This window comes from Orycteropus afer, unplaced genomic scaffold, assembly GCF_000298275.1.
Source record: "Orycteropus afer afer isolate SDZICR_OR568_19922 unplaced genomic scaffold, OryAfe1.0 scaffold00039, whole genome shotgun sequence".
NCBI lineage: Eukaryota > Metazoa > Chordata > Mammalia > Tubulidentata > Orycteropodidae > Orycteropus > Orycteropus afer.
In genome coordinates, this window is record NW_006921626.1 from 12,354,080 (window position 1) to 12,364,942 (window position 10,863).

Here is a 10,863-nt window from a genome sequence, read left to right on the forward strand (position 1 = left end):
TTTTTTTTTTTTTTTTTTGGTATTCAATGCATCAAATCTACTCTTTAGATGGTCTCCATATTCAGGAAGGATATAATCAAGGTCATATTTTGGCTCTTGTCGACTTGTTTTAATTGTCTTCAGCTTCAACTTGAACTTGCATATGAGCAGTTGATGGTCTCTTCCACATCAGCTCCTGGCCTTGTTTTGGCTGAAGATATTGAGCTTCTCCATTGCCTCTTGCCATAGATGTAGTTGATCTGATTCCTGTGTAGTCCATCTGGCAAAGTCCACATGTATAGCCACCATTTATGTTGTTGAAAAACTGTATTTGCAATGAATAAGTCATTGGTCTTGCCAACTTCTATCATGCAATCTCCAGTATTATTTCTATCACCAAGGCCATATTTTCCAACTACCAGTGATTCTTCTTTGTTTCCAACTTTTGTATTCCAATCACCAGTGATAATCAACAAATCTTGATTGCATGATCGGTGAATTTCAGACTGCAGAAGTTGGTAAAAATCTTCAATTTCATCATCTTTGGCTTTGGTAATTAGTGTGTAAATTTGAATAATAGTATTATTAACTGGTCTTCTTGTAGACGTGTGGATATTATCCTATCACTGACAGCATTGTACTTCAGGATAGATCTTGATACTGTCTTTGTGATGATGAATGCCACACCATTCCTCTTCAATTTGTCATTCCTGCCATATGAGATCATATGATTGTCTGATTCAAAATAGCCAAAATCAGTCCATTTCAGCCTAGGATATTGATTTTTATCCATTCTGTTTTGTTTTTGACAATTTCCAATTTTCCTAGATCCATACTTTGTACATTCCATGTTCCAAATATTAATGGGTATTTGCAGCTGTTTTTTTCTCGTCTTGAGTTGTGCCTCATCAGCAAATTGTTGTTGTTGTTGTTGTTATGTGCCATCGAGTCGGCCGGGACTCATAGAGACCCCTCCTTGGGTTTCCAAGGCAGTATCACTACAGAAGTAGGATTGCCCAACCTTCCTTCCGAGGAGTGGCTGGTGGGTTTGAACCGCCAGCCTTCTGGTTAGCAGTCAAGTGCCTTAGGCACTATGCTACCAGAGCTCCTCATCAGCAAATAGAGATCCCAAAAGCTTTACTCTATCCACATCACTAAGGTCAGCTCTACTCTGAGGAGGCAACTCTTCCCCAGTCATATTTTGAGTGACTTCTGACCTGAGTGGCTCATTTTCTGGCACTATATCAGATATTGTTTCAGGGCTATTCATAAAGTTTTCCAGTAGTATATCATCAGACAGTGTTTCACTGCTATTCATAAGGTGTTCACTGGCCAATTATTTGAGAAGTGGATGGCCTGTTCCTTCTTCCAAGTCTATCTTAGCAACCACCACAATATGACAAACTGATAGACAAGTTCATCTCTGTTAGCTGTTCCAAACTGCTCCACTCACTTCCTGGCCTCACTCAGCTGCTTCTGACCTGCTGTGCCACCTTGCCTCTCTCCTGGCCTCCGTCAGCCACTCCAAATCTGCTGTACCACCTCACTTCCTTCCTGGTCTCCCAGATACATCATATAAATAGGGTCATATACTATTTGTTCTTTTGTGACTGAATTATTTCATTCAGTATAATGTTTTCAAGGTTCATTCATATTGTGGTAGGCATCAGGACTTCATTTCTCTTTATGGCTGAGTAATATTCTATTGCATGTATGTACCGCATTTTGTTTCTCCAGTAATCTGATGATGACTGTTTAGGTTGTTTTTACCTTTTGGCTGTTATGGATTGTGCTGCAATGAATACTGGTGTACATATATCATTTCTGCTTTAAGTCTCTTAGGTATATACCTAGGAGTGTAATTATTGGGTTATATGGTAGTTCTATGAGGAATCAGCAAACTGTTTTCCAGAGTGGCTATAGCATTTTACATTCCACTAGCGATGGATGAGGGTTCCAATTTCTCCACATCCTTGCTAATATCTGTTGTTTTATACTTTTGTTTCTTTTGAATCATAGCCATCTTAACCAAAAACCAAATCACTGCCATCTAGTCGATTCCAACTCATAGCAATCCCTCTTGGGTTTCTGAGTTGGTAAGTCTTTATGGAAGTAGTAGATTGTCCCATCTTCCTTCCACAGAGTGGCTGGTGGCTTTGCCTTGCCAACTTTCTGTTTAGCAGTCAAATGCCTTAGCCACTGCACCCAGAACTCCACATAGCCATCTTAGTGGATGTGAAATGGTAATCTCATTGTGGTTTTGATTTGCATTTCCACAATTACTAATGACACTGAGGATTTTGCATGTTTGTTGGTCACTTGTATGTCTTCTTTGGTAAAATGTTTATTCAAGTCCCTTTTCAATTTTTCTTTTTTTTTTTGTCTTTTCATTGTTAAGTTTTAGAGTTCTTCATATACTCTAGATATTAAACCCTTACTGGATATATGGTTTCCAAAATATTTCTTCCAATCTATAGATTGTCCCTTTGTTGTTGATGAGCTCCTTTGATGAACAAAAGTTTTTAATTTTTATAAAGTCCAATTTATCTATTTTGTCTTTTGTTGCTTGTGCTTTTGATGATGTACCTAAAAATTCAATTTTAAAAGCTAGGTCCAGAATCATTACTCCTGTTTTTCCCTTTAAGAGTTTTATAGTTTTAGTTCTTACATTTAGTTCCTTGATTCTTTTTTAGTTAGTTTTCATATATGTTGTAAGGTTACCACTGAGCTGAATTCATTTATTAGCTCAAGCAGCTATTTTGTGCATTCTCTGGAGTCTTTTATATACACAATCATATTAACAGTGAATGGGGATAGATTTACTTGTTCCATCCTAATTTGAATACCTTTTCTTTTCCTGCCTAATTGCTGTGGCTTGAACTTATAATATTGAATAGGAGTGGTGGGAGTTGGCATCTTTTTCTAGTTTCTGATCTTAAGGGGAAAACTCTCAGTCTTTTCTGCATTGAGTATGATGTAGTTGTAGACGCTGTTGCTGTTAGATGCCATTGAGTCAGCTCTCACTTATGTGACCCCATGCACAACAGAACAAAATACTACCTGGTCCTACACAATGCTCATACTTGAACACATCATTGCCTGCCAACCTAGGGCCCTCATCTTCCCACACTATATTAGACAATATATTGTGATCCATAGGGTTTTGGTTGGTGGGTTGGTTGTTTTGTTGTTGCTTTCATCATTTTTTTAAATTGTGTTGAAATTTATGTAACAAAACATATATCATCTCAACAATTTCTCCATGTACGATCCAGTGACATTGATTACATTCTTCAGCTTACATGACAATTCTCACTATCCTTGTCCAAATTATTTCACCACCGTTAACATAAACTCAACACCCTATGCAAAAACTCCTCCTTTCCTTTCTCCTCTCATCCCTAGTAACATGAATAATCTTTGGATTCTGTATATTTGCTTATGTCATATAAGTAGCTGATCAAAGAATTTGTCCTTTTGCAACTGACGTACTTAGCTCAGCATGATGTTTTCAAGGTTCTTCCATGTAGTGACATGCATCAATATTTCATTTATCTTTATGGCTGAGTAGTATTCCATTGTATGTATATACCACATTTTGTTCATTTGTTTGTTTGTTTGTTTATCCATTCATCTATTGGTGGGCATTTTAGTTGTTTCTACCTTTTGGCTATTATGAAAAATGCATCAATGAACATTTGTGTACAACTTTCTGTCTATGTTCATGCCTTCACTTCTTCTGGGTATATGCATAGGATTGGGACTCCTGGATCATATGTTGTTGTTGTTGTTGTTATGTGCCGTCGAGTCGGACCCAACTCATAGCGACCCCTCCTTGGGTTTCCGAGGCAGTATCACTACAGAAGTAGGATTGCCCAACCTTCCTTCCGAGGAGTGGCTGGTGGGTTTGAACCGCCAGCCTTCTGGTTAGCAGCCAAATGCCTTAGCCACTAAGCTACCAGAGCTCCCCCTGGATCATATAGCAGTTCTATTTTCAACATATTGAAGAACTGATTAACAGTTTTGCACAATTGCTCCACCATTTTACATTCCCACCAGCAATGAATGAGGGTTCCAGTTTCTCTACAACCTTGCCAACAACTTTTGTTTTCTGTTTTTCTGATCATTACCATTCTCATCGGGATGAGGTGGTATCTCATTGTAGATTTGTTTGCATCTATCTAGTGGATAATGACATTGAGTATATCTCCATGTGCTTGTTGACCATTGAAATATTCTCTTCGGTGAAATGGTTTTTGCTCATTTTTTGATTAATTGAATTGTTTGTCTTTTTGTGATTAAGTTGTAGAAGGTTTTTAGGGGTGTTTTGTTTTGTTTTGAGATCCTTATTGGACATAGAGTTTCTGAAAATTTTTTCCCAATCTGTGATCTATAGGGTTTTCATTGACTAATTGACTGATGTAGATTGTATTGTCAGACCTTGTTTTTTCTAGTCTGTCTTAGTCTAGAAATTCTGCTGACACCTGTCCACTATGGGTGACACTGCTGGTATTTTAAATACCTAAATACTGATGGCATAGCTTTCAGCTTCATAACAACATGTGAGACACCATAGTATAACAAACTGACAAGCAGTTTTGGTATGATGTTTGCAGTGGATTATTCATAAATGCCTGTTATCATAATGAGGAATTTCTTTTCTAGTCCTACCTTGTTCAGTATTTTTATCATGAAAGGGCGGTGAATTTTGTCTAATACCTTTTCTGCACCAATTGAGATGAGCATGTTGTTCTTTTCCTTTGTTCTATTAATGTACTGTATTGCACTGATTGATTTGCTAATGTAAAGTATCCCTTGCATACCTGGGATATATCCCTCTTGGTCATGATGTATAAATCTTTTAATATGCTTCTGGATTGAATTTGCTAGTATTTTGTTGAGGATTTTTGCATCTATATTCAGAAGGGATATTAGTCTGTAGTGTTCTTTCTTATGTCTTTGACTGGCTTTGGTATCAGGGTGGTGATAGACTCATGAGTTAGGAAATGTTCCTATCTCTTCTATTTTTTGGAAAATTTAAGTAAGATCAGTCACTTCTTTCTGAAATGTTTGGCAGATTTCCCAGTAAAGCTATGTGGATCAGGACTTTTCTTTGTTGGGATGTTTTTGCTTGTTGAGTCAGTCTCTTTATTTGTTAAAAGTTGTTTGAGATCTTGTATCTCTTCTCGAGTCAAAGTAAAGAATTTATGTGTTTCTGGAAATTTGTCCATTTTATGCTAGTTATCTAATTTGTTGATGTACTATTATTCATAGTATTCTCTCATGAATCTTTTTATCTCTATAGGATTGGTTTTAATGTCCCTGCTTTCATTAAGGAGCTCTGTTAGCACAGTGCCTAAGGCAATTGACTGCTAACCAGATGGTTGGTGATTCAAACCCACCAGCCACTCTGTGGAAGCATTTGGTTATCATTATCTTGGGAAAAAATATAAATAATATTTTGGGAGCTCTGGTAGCGTAGTTCCTAAGGCATTTGACTGCTAACCAGAAGGCTGGCAGTTCAAACCCATCGGCTACTCTACTGATTTTGCATCTTCCCTCTTTTCCTTCATTAAAACCAAACCAAACTCACTGGTATCGAGTTGATTCTGACTCATAGCAATCCCTCCTTGGGCTTCTGAGGCAATATCTCTACAGAAGTAGATTGCCCAGTCTTCCTTCTGAGGAGTGGCTGGTGGGTTTGAACTGCCAGCCTTCTGGTTAGCAGTCAAATGCCTTAGGCACCACCACCACTTGTCTTTTCAAAAAACAACTTCTGGTCTTGATTTTCTCTATTGTTTTTCTATTTCATTTGTCTCTGCTCTGATCTTTGTTATTTTCTTTCTTCTGCTTGCTTTAGATTTGGTTTACTCTTCTTTTTCTTGTTCCTCAAGGTCTACAATTAGCTTATTGATTTACTTTTGTTTGTATTTGCAATGTAGGTTTCTACCACTATAAACTTCCCTCTGAGCACTACTTTCACTACATGCCATAAGTTTTGATATGCTGTGTTTTCATTTTCATTCATCTCTAAGTATTTTGTGATTTCTTCTTGATTTCTTCCTTGACTCATTGGTTGTTCAATAGAGTATCATACAATTTTCAGATATTTGTGTTTTCCAATTATTATTACACTAACTCTGGTAGCATAGTGCCTAAGGCACTTGACTGCTTACCAGAAGGCTGACGGTTCAAACCCACTGGCCACTCCTCGGAAGGAAGGTTGGGCAATCTACTTCTGTAGTGATACTGCCTCGGAAACCCAAAGAGGGGTCGCTATGAGTCGGTTCTGACTCGACGACGGCACATTAACAACAACAACAACAAGCAGATCTGCTACAAAAGACCTCTTTAAACTGTTTAACAGCAAAGATGTCATTTTGAAGACTAAGGTGCATCTGACCCAAGCCATGGTATTTTCAATAGCTTCTTTTGCATTTGAAAGCTGGACAATGAATAAGGAAGACTGAAGAATTTATGCATCTAAATTGTGGTTTTAGAGAAGAGTATTGAAAATACCATGGGCTGCCAAAAGAATGAACAAATCTGTCTTGGAAAAAGTACAGCCGGAAGTGCTCCTTAAAAATGAAAATGGCCAAACGTCATTTCACATACTTCGGTCATGTTGTCAGAAGTGACCATTCCCTGGTAAAGGATATCATGCTCAGTAAAGTAGAGGGTCAGCAAAAGAAGGGAAGACCCTCAAGGAGATGGGTGGATACAGTGACTGCAACGATGGGCTCAAGCATAGCAAGGATTGTGAGGATGGCGCAGGACAAGGCAGTGTTTTGTTCTGTGGTACACAGGATCACTATGAGGAGCAGCTGACTCGACAGCACTTAACAACAACAAAAACACAATTATTTTTATTAATTTCTTCTAATCACTCCATAGTGTGTGTGAGATACATTGTATGATTTGAATTTTTTACATTTTTGAGACTTGTTTTATGATCTAGCATCTTGGAGAATGATCCAGGCACCCTGAAGAGCAAAGTATATTGTGCTGTTTGTTGGGTGAAGTGTTGTATAAATGTCTATTAGGTCAAGTTGGTGTATTTAGGTCATTTAGGTCCTCTGTTTCCTTATTGATCTTTCTTCTATTTATTCTGTCCATTAGTGAATGTGCTGTATTGAAGTCTCCAGCCATTATCATAAAGTTATCTATTTCTCTCTTCAATTCTGTCAGTGTTTGCTACATATATTTAGGGACTCACATAACAACAATGTTAGATACATATATATTTAACACTGTTATATCCTCTTAATGAATTGACCCTTTTATCATATAATGTGTTATTTTTCTCATATAACAGATATTGATTAAAGTCAACATATTAATATTCCCACACTAGCTCTCTTTTAGGAGCTCTGGCAGCGTAGTGCCTAAGGCACTTAACTGCTAACCGGAAGGCTGGCAGTTCAAACCCAGCAGCCACTCCTTGGAAGGAAGGTTGGGCAATCTACTTCCATAATGATACCGCCTCAGAAACCCAAGGAGGGGTCACTATGAGTCAGGTCCAACTTGAGGGCACATAACAATACAACAACAGCAGCTCTCTTTTGGTTACTATTTACCTGGAATATTTGTTATCAACCTATTTGTGTCCTTGGGTCTAAGATGGATCTCATGTAGACAGCACATAGTTGGATAAATTTTTTCATATATCTATTCTGCTACTGTCTGCCTTTTTGTTAGAGCATTTAGTCCATTTACAGTCACTGTAATTACCAATAAGAAAGGACTTACATCTGCCATTTTGTTATTTGTGTGTGTCCTATAATACTCTACACACATGGAGTCACATGGTTGAGAGTGACACAATTGCAACTAACAACAACAAATGCCTTCTTTATCCCTTATTTCCTCTAATACTGCCAACTTTTATGGAATTTGGTTATTTCGTTTTTGTAGTGAGCAAATCTAATTCTCTTCTCTTTTGTGTTATTTTTAGGTGTTTTCTTTGTGAGTACCGAGTAATTTAAGCTTGTGATTTAATTATAATGTTATCTGCCAAGTTCCTCCATTCTACAATTTCTATTTTTCCTTTTCTACATTTACTAAATGATTTTCCTTATAGAAGAGCTTTTCCTTCTCTCCTATTTATTTGCCCACTTATTTGTTTTTATCAGTATGGACTCACTGATTCCTATTTTATTAAACAGATTATAACCTGCTACTATCATCATTTATAATGATATTCAGTTGCACAGAGTTGACCAATGGAATTCTTAATTTGTAATTTTGTAAAGTTGTTTTTATTTTGCATGAGCATATATTGCTTGTGTACTTATGAGGATAGCTAGTTTTTTTTAAATGGAAGTCAATGAGTAGTCTGATTTTTTTTATTGCTATAATGATTTGTAAGATCATGTTAAATGTTGAAATACTATGATTCTAAGAACATGCTGGAGTTTAAATTTTTCACATTAAAATATTTATACTTTCTTTTTTTTTTTTTTTTCAGGCTTAATAGTCCAAATGTAACAATAGACCCTGAGTTTAGACTATGGTTAAGCTCAAAATCAGACAGTTCTTTCCCAATTCCTATCCTTCAAAACAGTTTAAAGGTAAGGACAAAGTATAACAGATTTTTATATTGACTGAGGGACCCCTTTTGAATATGAATCACCTTGCTTTGTAATATGTTAAAGAAAGAGTGCTAATTTTAGTATGCCAAGTGTCTGCTCTTTGTTTAGCCCTATACTGAGGACCAGGAAGCATGCTACAAGACAAAATTCCTGTTTTCAAGTTATTCACAATTTAGGTTTTTGGTTTTTTTCATGCAAGAAATCTTGGTTTCCAATTGTTATAAACAATTATAAGAATTATAAATTATAAGAATATATAAAATTAACATTTTTTTCCTGTCCTTAGCTTCTCTAGTTTTTTCCTGTTTCATTAATTCTATGGAGAGGATCTGTTAGAAATCACGTTGGAATTATTGACTAAAATTTTCTAATTTAGGATTATCTGTGATTTCCACTCATATCTACAACTAAAGTTGCATAAATTCTAAGATTTGGTCAATCCTGTTGAACAAGGATATAATTGACCAAAAGATCAAATCTCAATAGTGGAGAAAACTAACTAATGATACAGGCAGAATTCTGTGCCCAGGCACATGAACACAGTTACTCTTCTACCTTTAACAAAACTGAAATGGGGATGGAGGAAATCAGGGTGAATGGGGCACTTTCCTGCTAGTGTCCCAACCCATCCCAAGGAGAAATCAAATTTACTCTTGGGAAACAGAAACTACTTCCTTTCATACATCTCCCTACTTCTTCCCAGTCTTCTGAGTATACATTTATCCAAGTGAACAGTACTAAACTACTTCCCAACAGCCCTGCTCCTAGAAAGAGAGAACACAAATTGAAGCAATCCACAACTCTTAGTCTGAGACTCAGGATTATGGTAGATAAATTCTAGCATGTTGTGATATCAAACAGCCTCCTCTCTTTGACCAAGAATGGGGAGGGGATGGGGGACTAGAAAATAGAAATGGTGGAGACAGAAGAATGAGGTGTCAGAGAAGGACAGACCTAAAAGGCACTGTCACCTTAAGTAGGTTCATTACTATAAATTGACTTTAAGTCTCCATCGATGTGAGCAACTTTTTCTTAATAATATATTTTTAATGTAATTTTAATCAGTGCATATATACAACTTTATGAGAGTTTTCACATCTAATTATCTCTCTATACAGAGAATATTATTTTCTTAATTAAAAAGTGAAGATCATCTGCAAATAATTAAGAAAAACACTAATATTCCTTTTTGAAAAAAATGGCAAATGACACAAGAGATCAATAAGCATATAAAGAAAAAAAGTTCAACCTCTAAATATTGAAAGAAATGCAAATCAAAAAAAAAATAGATACTTTTGACAATTCATCAAATTGGCAAAGATTGCTTTTAAAACAACTATGACAAGCAGCAAACAATTTATAATTTACTCCCAAGAGACAAAATAAATAATTTATGTGTTTGTGTCTTATGAATTAAAAAAAAAACAGCTATGATATAGTTAGTGCTGTTAAGGGTACTATGAAATGACCACTCAAACATAATGCTGACAAGGTAAAATCTTTCTGGAAGAGAATTTAGCAATATATGTAAAGAGTCTTTTAAAATTTTCATATAACTTGATCCAATGACCCACTTCTAGAGATCCATCTTATGAAAATAATCAGGGATGAGGTCAGTAATCATTCCAATATTATTCATAGCAATAAAAATATTTCTGTTCAACAATATAAATGGACAAATAAATTGTGGTATATTGATATGATGAAATAATATGTTGCCACTAAAAATTTTAAAGACTATTTAATGTGCCAACACTTACTGTATGAAGCAAAGGCAATATTCAAGGGAAATTTCCAGTGGTAAATGTTTATATTAAAAAATAAGGAAGATTTTAAATCAATAACCTAACTTTACAACTGAGAAACAAGAAGAGTAAACCAAGCACCAAAACTACCAGAAGGAAGGAAATAACACAGATGAAAGCAGACATTAATGGAATATAGAAGAGAAACACAATAGAATCGACAAAACCAGAAGCTGTTTTTGTTTTATAAATAAATAAATAAAATCAACAAACCTTTAGCTAGACTGACAAAAAAGAGAAAGGTACTGAAAATATCTAAAATTAAAAAATAAAAGTGGGAGCATTAAAACCAATCCTACAAAAATAAAAAGATTCGAGGCGGGGCAAGATGGCGGACTAGGCAGAAGGATTGCACAGACCCTCTTCAACAAAGAAAAGGGAAACCAATAAATACAGACACAGAAGATAATCTTGGACCCCTGAGCCTTGAAGGAAAGGATGCAGATTTGGACTAAACCCCAACTAGCAGAAGAATTTGCGTGAAAATA

At 36.0% G+C, this 10,863-nt stretch overlaps 1 protein-coding gene across 1 annotated transcript in view; it reads left to right on the forward strand.

The window, feature by feature from the left end:
* DNAH14 (dynein axonemal heavy chain 14) overlaps positions 1–10,863 on the forward strand; it is a 792,430-nt gene that overhangs the window by 703,704 nt on the left and 77,863 nt on the right. The window contains exon 75 of the mRNA XM_042780425.1: positions 8,447–8,549. Coding sequence (XP_042636359.1) covers positions 8,447–8,549 — 103 coding nt within the window. The remainder of the gene's footprint in view (positions 1–8,446; positions 8,550–10,863) is intronic.